The sequence below is a fragment of the Mandrillus leucophaeus genome, unplaced genomic scaffold (genome assembly GCF_000951045.1).
Source record: "Mandrillus leucophaeus isolate KB7577 unplaced genomic scaffold, Mleu.le_1.0 Scaffold530, whole genome shotgun sequence".
Lineage (NCBI taxonomy): Eukaryota > Metazoa > Chordata > Mammalia > Primates > Cercopithecidae > Mandrillus > Mandrillus leucophaeus.
Window position 1 is genome coordinate 492,646 of NW_012105698.1, and position 11,777 is coordinate 504,422.

The 11,777-nt window shown below is 41.5% G+C and overlaps 1 protein-coding gene across 6 annotated transcripts in view; it reads right to left on the reverse strand.

The window, feature by feature from the left end:
• The window catches only part of STRADA (STE20-related kinase adaptor alpha), a 38,163-nt gene that overhangs the window by 15,142 nt on the left and 11,244 nt on the right, over positions 1–11,777 (reverse strand). For 2 of the 6 annotated variants that reach the window (XM_011997058.1, XM_011997059.1), the window contains exons 2-4: positions 7,689–7,768; positions 5,675–5,732; positions 1,984–2,012 (exon numbers count right to left, since the gene is read on the reverse strand). In XM_011997058.1, the coding sequence (XP_011852448.1) occupies positions 1,984–2,012; positions 5,675–5,732; positions 7,689–7,724 (123 nt within the window). In that variant the 5' untranslated portion in view covers positions 7,725–7,768. The remainder of the gene's footprint in view (positions 1–1,983; positions 2,013–5,674; positions 5,733–7,688; positions 7,769–11,777) is intronic. The other 4 variants (XM_011997063.1, XM_011997061.1, XM_011997060.1 and 1 more) reach the window with 3 other exon arrangements.

Genomic DNA, 11,777 nt, shown 5'->3' on the forward strand with positions numbered 1-11,777 from the left:
TGGGAGGCTGAGGCAGGAGAATCACTTGAACCCGGGAGGCAGACATTGCAGTGAGCCGAGATTGCACCATTGCACTCCAGCCTGGGCAACAAAAGTGAAGTTCCATCTCAAAAAAAAAAAAAAAAAAGTTCTTGAAAGTTCTTGACTGGGCACGGTGGCTCACGACTGTAATCCCAGCACTTTGGGAGGCTGAGTCAGGTGGATCACTTGAAGTCAGGAGTTTGAGACCAGCCAACATAGTGAAACCAGAAAAGATTCTCTACTAAAAATAAAAAATTAGCTGCGCGTGATGGCACACGCCTGTAATTCCAGCTACTCGGGAGGTTGAGGCAGAACTGCTTGAACCCAGGAGGCAGAGGTTGCAGTGAACCGAGGTTGCACCACTGCACTCCAGCCTAGGCAACAGAGTGAGACTCGGTCTCAAAAAAAAAGAGAAAAGAAAAGAAAGTTATTTATGTAACTGGCAATATGAGCTCACAGGCAATCTGGAATTGCATAAAATGAACTAGTCCAGCGATAGCAACTGCTCTGTCCCCGGCTCACTAGGAATGATTCTAAAATGGAGGCCTTCTTCTTTGTGGATATTGTATAGGTCTGAACTCAAAGAGAGACCAAACTTCATTTAGGAAAACAAACAAACAAACAAGGAAACAGGCAATATTTTGAAAGGAAGAGGTCTAGATCATCTGACATTGCCACAAGAAAGGAAGGTTAGTTCATCACACTGTTTCAGTTTTAGAACAGGTCGAAACTCAGATAAAAAGAATGAAATATTTAGCCCATTCTCTTTAAATGCAGCATGACATAGTTTAATTAGTGGAATGTAATAATCTCAAATTGCTCATAGAAAGTACCTAATTCTATCAAAGTGTTTTCTTAGTTTCCCCCACCATGAAATGCATTTTATTCATTTTGAAGCATTTGAAAAATACATAAGCAGCTGATATCCAGAAATGACCACAAAATAACTGTGTTAAAGAGTTTAAAACAAACTACAGTAAAGCATACAAAGACAATATTCACAAAATGCTACCAAATAAACACATTCAACTTCCCACAGGTTTCACGCAGGATAACTTTTGATATAACATCAGCAGCTGTAAAAATATAAAAATTATATGTAATTGGCATTGTATTCTAGAAAAATAGCTAACTGAGCCTATAGGGAACATTTTTGGTCTCCAGATTGGAAAGCATTTGGATCTGATAGAGAGGTGCTCCTGATTAGTGGATGACGTAAGCATAGCCAAAGCTTTACTCAGAATTCCGAGTCAACATCATTGTCCTTCACTCAACCTTGGGGCTGCTGCAGAAGCTGCAAATGTCTGCAATCTGAACAGAGTCAGAAGTCTAGGTAGGAAAGTTCTTATCCTCTCTCTTTATAAGACGCTGATTCATATATTCAAAAATAGCTTGGTACATTGTGCACATCTGGTGCTATTTATTTAAGTAAAATAAACTAGAAGAGAAGGAAACAGGGTAAGAATCTTGCAGCTTTCACCAATGAAAAAAGTAAATGTTCTGTTTTATACTTTTTAATTTTGCTTTTGTTTTTAAGGTAAGAGATTTGAGGTCTAGACAGAGATCTGTATTATGTCTGTGGATGCAAATCTATTATTAATAGACTAAGGACAGAAAATTTAATACCATTAGTCACTAAACAATAACCGTATTTCAGATTATTGAAACTTACTTTTTGGGGGGAAGGGGTGGTGGTCGATTGGCAGAGCTGGGGAGGGGAGGAGACCTTAATCCCCAGAAGAGACAAAAAGTACCTGAGACTTTTTTCAGTTTTCAAATTACACATCCAAATCTTTCCAGGGTGAAACCTGAATCTCCACAAGTACAAAAATCACACTACAAATAAAGCTCAGTGACAGATAAGCAGAAACATAAAATGATAAGCCAACAGAACACACAAACTTCCACAAGAAATCATCTCCATGCAACAGCCATAGTGCTAGGGCCTAGGAAGTCACTTACTTTTCTCCGAGTGTCACCCGGAGGCTGCTCTGGGGTAGAGAAATTGATTGTTGGCATTTTGTGTTTTAGCAGAAGACACACCCACATTCAGAACAGCAATTATTGTACTTAGGACTACATTTATTAATAGAAACCACTTAAGAGTCATTACAGCAAAAATTGCCTGTGGGGCTACATATAAACACACATACACAGATCTACAGTAAAAATGCTGCAGAGAGATGGGGCTTTAAACATGGATCTATGGTTCTTCAAAAGGTGGCAAGTCTACTATTCTATGGGTATTCTTTACTGGATAGAACTCAACTGCTACAATTCTGGTCATACATTTACTTGGCATCAACACACAATGTTGTTATGAATAGGCCAGTTCCTTATACTTTGTGAATAAATAATTCATTATATAGTTACAGAGATGGTTGGCCATTTCCCAGTGAGTGTGGGAACTAGAAAACATGTTTTTTCAAAAAGGGGCAAAAATTTTAATATAGCAACACGTGTATGAAGGACCATTACTCAACCTGATTCTCTAAAGTCAGATAGATTTGATTCTAAATGTAAATAAAGCAAAGGCATTTGGTGCTCTGCTAGTCCTAGTGAAAATGAATAAAACAAAGGACAACTGAAATAACTTTCTGTTCTTAAGTCAAATTCTGTATGTGCTGTTGACCTTCTCTATTCTGTATAAGTGATAAAAATCACCAAACTGAAGATTTTTAACTGTAAAATATTGGGGTGATTATACATTTCTAATCATCTTAAATTTCTAAATACCTTAAACTATACAAAATCAGAAAAGTCTAGTTACCAAGGAAAATGCTTTCTTCTTTTTTTTTTTGGAGGCAGAGTCTTGCTTTATCCCTAGGCTGGAGTGCAGTGGCATGATCTCGGTTCACTGCAGCCTCTGCCTCCCGGGTTCAAGAGATTCTCCTGCCTCAGCCTCCCGAGTAGCTGGGATTACAGGTGCCTGCCACCACGCCCAGCTAATTTTTATATTTTTAGTAGAGATGGGGTTTTGCCATGTTGGCCAGGCTGGTCTCCAACTCCTGACCTCAGGTGATCTGCCCGCCTCAGCCTTCTAAAGTGCTGGGATTACAGGTGTGAGCCACTGCACCTGGCCTACTTTTTTTTGTTTTTTATTTTGAGACAGAGTCTCCCTCTGTCGCCCAGGTAGGAGTGCAGTGGTGTGATCTTGGCAATTCTCCTGCCTCAGCCTCCTGAGTAGCTGGGATTACAGGCGTGCGCCACGATGCCGATTAATTTTTTTTGTATTTTTAGCAGAGATGGGGTTTTCACCATATTGGCCAGGCTGGTCTTGAACTCCTTGACCTTGTGATCTGCCTGCCTCGGCCTCCCAAAGTGCTGCGATAACAGGAGTGAGCCACTGCGCCCTGCATCACTGTTTAATTTTAAACCATTTTATTCCCATTAATGATGGGAAGAAAATGAGAATAGGAACAGAATGTGGTATTTTTGTTCCACTAGCCTTTCCTTTACTGTGCATCTAACTAATTCTTTCCAACTAAAATATATAGAACTCATCATTTTTCTAAACTCCCATTTGTCTAAAACATAACACTCTGACAAAGTTCACAAAAATTCTAGTCCAGAAATTCTTTGAGATGTGTTAGGGAAAATAAATTAATAGGTACCACCTAGTAACTAACAAGTGTGAGTTTTCAATTACTTAAATCTATCCCTGACCTCATGCTCTGCCCGCCTCGGCCTCCCGAAGTGAAACCCCATCTCTACTAAAAATACAAAAAAAAATTAAGCCGGGTATGGTGGTGTGCTCCTGTAATCCCAGCTACTCAGGAGGGCTGAGACAAGAGAATCTCTTGAACCCGGGAGGCGGAGGTTGCAGTGAGCCGAGATCGTGCCACTGCACTCCAGCTTGGGCGACAAAGCGAGACTCCGTCTCAAAATAAAACAACAAAAAACAAAACAAAACAAAACAAAACCCCAAAAAACAAAAAATCCTATCTGGGGGTATTTTGGATCAGCTAACCAATGTACTCAATCTGATAATCTGCTTTTTAAATTTACTTCTTATTTTATTTATTTTCTGAGACGGAGTCTCAAAAACTCAGCCTTGCTCTTTTACCCAGGCTGGAGCGCAGTGGCGTGATCTCGGCTCACTGCAACCTCCACCTCCTGATTTCAAGCCATTCTCCTGCCTCAGTCTCCCTAGTAGCTGGGACCACAAGTGTGCGCCACCATGCCTGGCTAATTTTTGTATTTTCAGTAGAGATGGGATTTCACCACGTTGGCCAGCCTGGTCTCGAACTCCTGACCTCAGGTGATTCGCCTGCCTTGGCCTCCCAAAGTGCTGGGATTACATGCGTGAGCCACCATGCCCGGCCGATAATCTGATTTTTTTTTTTTTTTTTTTTTTTTTGAGACGGAGTGTTGCTCTGTCACCCAGGCTGGAGTGCAGTGGCGCCATCTTGGTTCACGGCAACCTCCACCTCCTGGGTTCAAGCGATTCTCCTGCCTCAGCTTCCCAAGTAGCTGGGACTACAGTGCGCGCCATCATGACCAGCTAATTTTTGTATTTTTAGTAGAGACGGGATTTCACCACATTGGCCTGGCTGGTCCCGAATTCCCGACCTTAAGTGATCTGCCTGCCTCGGCCTCCCAAAGTGCTGGGATTACAGGTGTGAGCCACCATGTCTGGCCTGATAATCTGTTTCTTTTCTTTTTCTTTTCTTTTTTTTTTTGAGACTCACTCTCTCTCGCTCTGTCTCGCTCTGTCGCCCAGGCTGCAGTGCAGTGGTGTGATCTCCACTCACTGCAAGCTCCGCCTCCCAGGTTCACGCCACTCTCCTGCCTCAGCCTGTCGAGTGTAACTGGGATTACAGGCACCCACCACTACGCCTGGCTAATTTTTTTGTATTTTTAGTAGAGACGGGGTTTCACCGTGCTAGCCAGGATGGTCTCGATCTCCTGACCTCGTGATCCGCCCGTCTCGGCCTCCCAAAGTGCTGGGATTACAGGCGTGAGCCACCGCGCCGGGCCGATAATCTGTTTCTTAAACTATAAGATCCTAAAAGAGTATCTTGGTATTCAGACACAAAGAATGGTGCTCTACTATTATTTTTTTTGAAAATAATTTTTTTTGCCCTAAATTAAGATGACAGTTCCCTAAAAGGTTCACTTTGAAAATGGCCAAAGGGTAATGCCTAGGCCTGTCAAGGTTTACTTCTGAAATCAACATTCAGGTTTTACAATAGGAAGTTCATATTTTTGCTCTGAAAGACTTTTCCTTCATTCTGTTCTCTTAAGTCTCATAATTTCTACCATGAAAAAATGAGTCAACTAGATTGAGCGATAAAACCAGAACTTCCAGATCATTGCTTCCTTTGTCTTGACAATTATTTTTTAAATCTTCAAGGCTAGAGACTTTTAGTTTTCTTTCTTTAAAAATATGTATTTCACCTGGACAAAAGAAAACATATATGCTTTTAAGTAAATACTGGCTTTCTAACAATCAAGAGAGGCCAAGGAAAATTGCCAGGTTAGTCTTTAAATCTTTGGGACACCATAAATTCATAAAGGAACCAAAGAAATCCAATAACTGTAGGTTACACTTGCCCTTAGAATTGCTAATTGCTATAGATTGCTTTAGTCAACAAAAAAGTAGTGATTTTTTATATCCTGAAGTGATGGCTAAATGCCATACTGTACTTACCTCCAAATAGTTCCAAATCTCTTAAGCCCTCAACAATGAACTTTTCCGAGACCCACCGCTAAAGAGGAAAACCCCAAAGAGAATTAGTATTTCTTCCAAGCCACAACAAATTAGCTATCAGCCTTTAGACAGACAGACAAAATCACAACTATGAAAACAGAATCATGCAGTACAGTTAGAAATCATTTCTTTTTTTTTTTTGAGATGGAGTCTTGCTCTGTCACCCAGGCTGGAGTGCAGTGGCGCGATCTCGGCTCACTGCAAGCTCCGCCTCCTGGGTTCATGCCATTCTCCTGCCTCACCCTCCCGAGTAGCTGGGACTACAGGCGCCCGCCACCACGCCTGGCTAATTTTTTTGTGTGTGTTTTTAGTAGAGATGGGGTTTCACCATGTTAGCCAGGGTGGTCTCGATCTCCTGACCTCGTGATCCGCCCGCCTTGGCCTCCCAAAGTGCTGGGATTACAGGCGTGAGCCACCACACCCGGCCAGGAATCATTTCTATGGAAAAGTTGTTAATAGAATCTTGAACTAAAAACAAGATTCCTTTCTCTACTCCTCTTTGCCTATTTGATGAATAATTCTTAAATTTGACAGATGAGAAATAGATAATACTGGCTCTAATAATGAAGACTTTTTTTGCCTTCCCTATATTGGTTCCATCTTACTCATTCTACATTACAGATGCCTTGGATCACTGACGTCAATTTGAAAACTATCACTGGAATTCATAACACAGAAAACAGAGATGGAACAGTAGTTATCCACAAAACCCTGTTAGTTTGTAAAACGACACACAACAAGTTGCATCTTCTTTATCCACTAGGGGTTCTAAAGACATGGCTGCTTATATTTTCTGCCAAGTTCACAAGGGCCAAACTAGTAAGATCAAACTAGCAGGATCAATCTATGGCTCACTTTACTAGCCTATTTCAAATGAGTATTAGATTTCTGTCATTCTGATCAGTGGTTTTGTTTCACCTGAATTAGGCTACATTGAAACAGAAAAGGAGCTCGTATTTAAAAGCAATGGAATCAAGATTGTATTTCCCTTAAGGACTGGTGTTACACTTTGGCTTGGGGGCATTCTTTCCACTGGGCAGAGTTCAGGCTATGGAGACATTCCTTTTTTCCTCTTAATTAACAGTGAAGTTTACTCTCTCTAACATAAATTGTTCTTATATGCATAAACATTAGAAAAAAGATTAAGTATTAAGTAACATTGAGAAATAAGGTGCATGATACAGACTGTGAATTGGAATTACAGCATCATTCTCTGTCCTTCCCTATAACTATTTTTTCCGAATCAAAAAAGAAATAACATCCTAAATTTAAAACTTCATATAAAATTATATGCACTGCATCAAAAAACATAAATTATGCTTTAATATGTAAAGAAAGTGGTGTACTCATAATGTCTCATAGCACTTATACCCTGTTACAAAATTCTAAAATAATTACTATTGCATTTAGAAATTAGGTACTTGATAATAAAATAAGACACTCATGAAATAATGGGAATTTGTAAAGAAGCTAAATCTAGTATTGTTTTTGAGGTCATTTTTTCTGACGAAGTTTTGAAGTATAATAAAATCTTTCATGTTCAAAAAGTCTTCAATTAAAACTAATGATATTAATTAGAAAAAAGTGTCCTGGTAATTACAACTTGATTTTGAAAACTCATAAACTCAAGAGGGCGGGGGGTGGGTCATAAGCAGATAGGTATCTACACTGAGAAGTATTATTGACTCATTTAATGTTGTATGACTGATATTCATGAAATAAGCCACTTTCTTCTTATTTCTTCTCTACCAGACAAGCTGGTGGTAAATTTTGTGTCTCTGGTCAGCCTCTGTCTGCAAACTCTTTTCAGGAGTGGAGGCTGCACTACCTGCCTTACTTCCTACATTCCTCACTTCTGTATCATTCCGACCCTAACCACCTACAACATCTGCCAACACACACTGCTTTTCAGAAAACAAAAATAGTAGAGTCAGAAGAATAGAAAAACACTCACCCTGATTCGCTCTGGTTTACTTACAAGAAACGACATGAGTTCCTACTGTGTAGACCTACTTCAGTTTCAAAAACTTAAACCTAAAAGGAAGATAGAAACAGGTTGAGTTAGCAAAAATCTCCTTATATAGAAATACCTTCTGATTAACAAAAACTTATTACAGGTCTACCATTCAAAGCACTGGACTTCACCTATAAATTGCTAGGTTTGTTTAGAGAAACTTTAAGTGATGATAAATCTGAATATACTTTGGCCAAGTACATTATAAAATTCTGTAATTTCTGGCCGGGCGCAGTGGTTCATGTCTGTAATCCCAGCACTTTGGGAGGCCGAGGCGGGCGGATCACCTGAGGTCAGGAGTTCGAGACCAGCCTGGCCAACATGGTGAAACCCCGACTCTATTAAAAAACAAAAAAAGCCAGGCAAGGTGGCATGTGGCTGTAATCCCAGCTACTTAAGAATCATTTGAACCCAGGAGGTGGAGATTGCAATGAGCAGAGATCACACCATTGCATTCCAGCCTGGGTGACAGAGCAAGACTGTCTCAAAAAAATAAAATAAAATAATTTCTGTAGAAAGAGAAATGTGTTATGTGGTTTTAAATTAATTCCTAAATTTCTCTTGACTCAATCCCCCACTAACCTTTTCCCAGAAACAATTACCTTCAGTTATTTTCCATGGTTATCCTGCTTTTTATTTATTTACTTTTTGTAGAGACAGGGTCTCTCTATGTGGCCCAGACTGGTCTGGAACTCCTGGACTCAAGTGATCCTCCCACCTTGGCCTCCCGAAGTGTAGGGGTTACCAGATGAGCCACCATGCACAGTGTTATCCTGCTTTTAATAATTATTCTTAATGTTTATATGGGTATGACTTAATTTTAACTTTTCAAATTTTCTTTACAGCTCCTTGCAGAGCAGGGCTAACTCATAGGCAGTGTACCCAGAGTCAGCCAGTTTTAACTTCCTACCATGGTAGATGAAGACAAAGCTTCTTACGTGATTATCTTCCACTGTATCTCCTGCTCTCATTCCACCAACATAGCTCTGGTATAATTTTGCTTAAATCAATAGTCCACATTTATATTACTATGACTATGCAAATATGGTTCAAAGCTGAGGCAAATAGAAATACCTGTCTTGGCCGGGCCTGGTGGCTCAAGCCTGTAATCCCAGCACTTTGCGAGGCCGAGGTGGGTGGATCACTTGAGGTCAGGAGTTCGAGACGTTAGCCTGACCAACATGGTAAAACCCCGTCTCTACTAAAAATACACAAAAAATTAGCCAGGCGTGGTGGCGGGCGCCTGTTCCCAGCTACTTGGGAGGCTGAGAAAGGAGAATTGCTTGAACCCGGGAGGCGGAGGTCGCGCCACTGCACTACAGCCTGGGTGACAGAGCTAGACTCCATCTCAAAACAAACAAACAAAAACAAAAACCAACCATGTCTCTTTTCCTGTTGTTTTTTTTTCCCCCCTTTTTTTTTGAGATGGAGTTTTGCTCGTTGCGGAGGCTGGAGTGCAGTTGCACGACCTTGACTCATGGCAACCTCTGCCTCCTAGGTTCAAGTGATTCTCCTGCCCCAGCCTCCTGAGTAGCTGGGATAACAGGTGCCTGCCACCATGACTGGCTAATTTTTGTATTTAGTAGAGATGGGGTTTCACCATGTTGGTCAGGCTAGTCTTGAACTCCTGACCTCAGGTGATCCACCCGCCTCGGCCTCCCAAAGTGCTGGGATTATAGGCATGAGACACTGTGCCCGGACAATGTCTTTCTTTCCTTATACACCTATTTTTTCCTAGAGTTAATAACCACCTCATTTGTTCACTTGCTTGGTTTCTCGTATAGCTATTATTAACTTTTTACAAATACACCAACATCTCTGCTATTTGACTTATCCATATATTTTTCCATACCCTCAAACCCATCAATTTCAATTTTCTCCTGGAAGTTGCCTTCATAGGGCCCTCCAACCTCCTACTACAATCTGGAGTAGTTGCTTTTTAGGCCAGTTGCACTTAGTTGACTTTTTTTTTTTTTTTTTTTTTTTGAGGCAGGGTCTGGCTCTGTCATCCAGTCTGGAGTGCAGTGATGTGATCTCTGCTCACTGCAACCTCTGCCTCCAGGGCTCCAACCATTCTCCTACCTCAGTCTCCTGAGTAGCTGGGACTACAGGTACATGCCACCATGCCTAATTTTTTATTTTTTGTAGAGACGGGGCTTTGCCACATTGCCCAGGCTGGAGTGCGGTAGCACGATCCTGGCTCACTGCAACCTCCGTCTCCCAGGTTCAAGTGATTCTCCTGCTTCAGCCTCCCGAGTTACTGGGACTATAGGTGCGCACACCACTACGCCTGGCTAATTTTTTTGTATTTTTAGTAGAGACAGGGTTTCCCTATGTTGGCCAGGCTGGTCTCGAACCCTTGATCTCAGGTGATCTGCCCACCTCGGCCTCCCAAAGTGCTGGGATTACAGACATGAGCCACTGCCCTGGTCTCAAACTCTTGAGCTCAAGCAATCTGTCTGCCTTGGCCTCCCACAAGTGCTAGGATTACAGGTGTGAGCCACCGTTCCTGGCCCTACCCTGATATATATATATACATATTTTTTTGAGATGGAGTCTCGCTCTGTTGCCAGGCTGGAGTGCAGTGGTGATCTTGGCTCACTGCAACCTCCGACTCCCGGATTCCAGCGATTCTCCTATCTCAGCCTCCCGAGTAGCTGGGATTACAGGCACGTGCCACCATGCCCGGCTAAGTTTTGTATTTTTAGTAGAGATGGGGTTTCACCATGTTGGTCAGGATGGTCTCGATCTCCTGACCTTGTGATCTGCCCGCCTCGGCCTCCCAAAGTGCTGGGATTACAGGTGTGAGTCACTGCACCCGGTCCTGATATTCTTATAGAAGCTCCTTCTCCAACCCTAGCTAAGAATCACTCATTTATGTTGTCATAAAATTTTAAAAATAAAGAATTTATTTGAAAAAACATGATTAGAATGTATATTTAATAGTATTAAACACAAAACATCATGCAAAAGAAATTTACGAGGAAAAAAGGTCCATATCCCCATGTAGTCTACAATAGAAAGAGAAAATTAATGTAGATAAAGAGGCAGGTAGATGTTTTTATCTGCAAAAAAAGTTTCTATGGTCTGGAAAAATTTCAAAATTTAAAAATAAAATAAAATTTTCTTTCTTTCTTTCTTTTTTTTATGAGACAGGGTTTCATTCTATTGCCCAGGTTGGAGTGCAGTGGCACAATCTCAGCTCATGGCAACCTCTGCTTCCAAGGTTTAAGCGATTCTCCTGTCTCCGCCTCCCAAGTAGCTGGGACTACAGGTATGCATCACCATCCCTGGCTAATTTTTGTATTTTTAGTAGAGTGAGGGATTCACCATGTTAGCCAGGTTGGTCTCGAACTCCTGACCTCAAGTTATCTACCCGCCTCGGCCTCCCAAAGATCTGGGATTACAGGTGTCAGCCACCCCACCGGCCTAAAACAGAATGTATTTCAAACTAACTTGTGTATTTATAAACACCTATAGATGCTCAGACATCCACCTTTAAAAATTCTAATTCTGCAGGTCTGGGGAGGGCCTTGGACATCTATATAGTTTTAAAAGTTCTAGCTGCTACCACTACCACCATTCTTCCCCACCTCACCACAAAAACAACAACAAAAGCCATGCATTGTCAGGATTGAGAACCACTGAGAAAACAGATGGAGTAAGTTCCAGGCTCTTTTCTGCTTTTTCTAATCAGGTCTTGGAATAGTTCCTCAAATGTACAACTGATTAAAAATCTCCAGTTAAATGGATAGTAAGAATCTTAAGAATATGAATATATTGGCTGGGCGTGGTGGCTCATGCCTATAATCCTAGGACTTTCGGAGGCTGAGGTGGGTGGATCACCTGAGGTCAGGAGTTCAAGACCAGCCTGGCCAACATGGTGAAACCCCATCTCTACTAAAAATACAAATCCCAGCACTTTGGGAGGCCGAGGCGGGCGGATCACAAGGTCAGGAGATCGAGACCATCCTGGCTAACACGGTGAAACCCCGTCTCTATAAAAAAGATACAAAAAATTAGCCGGGC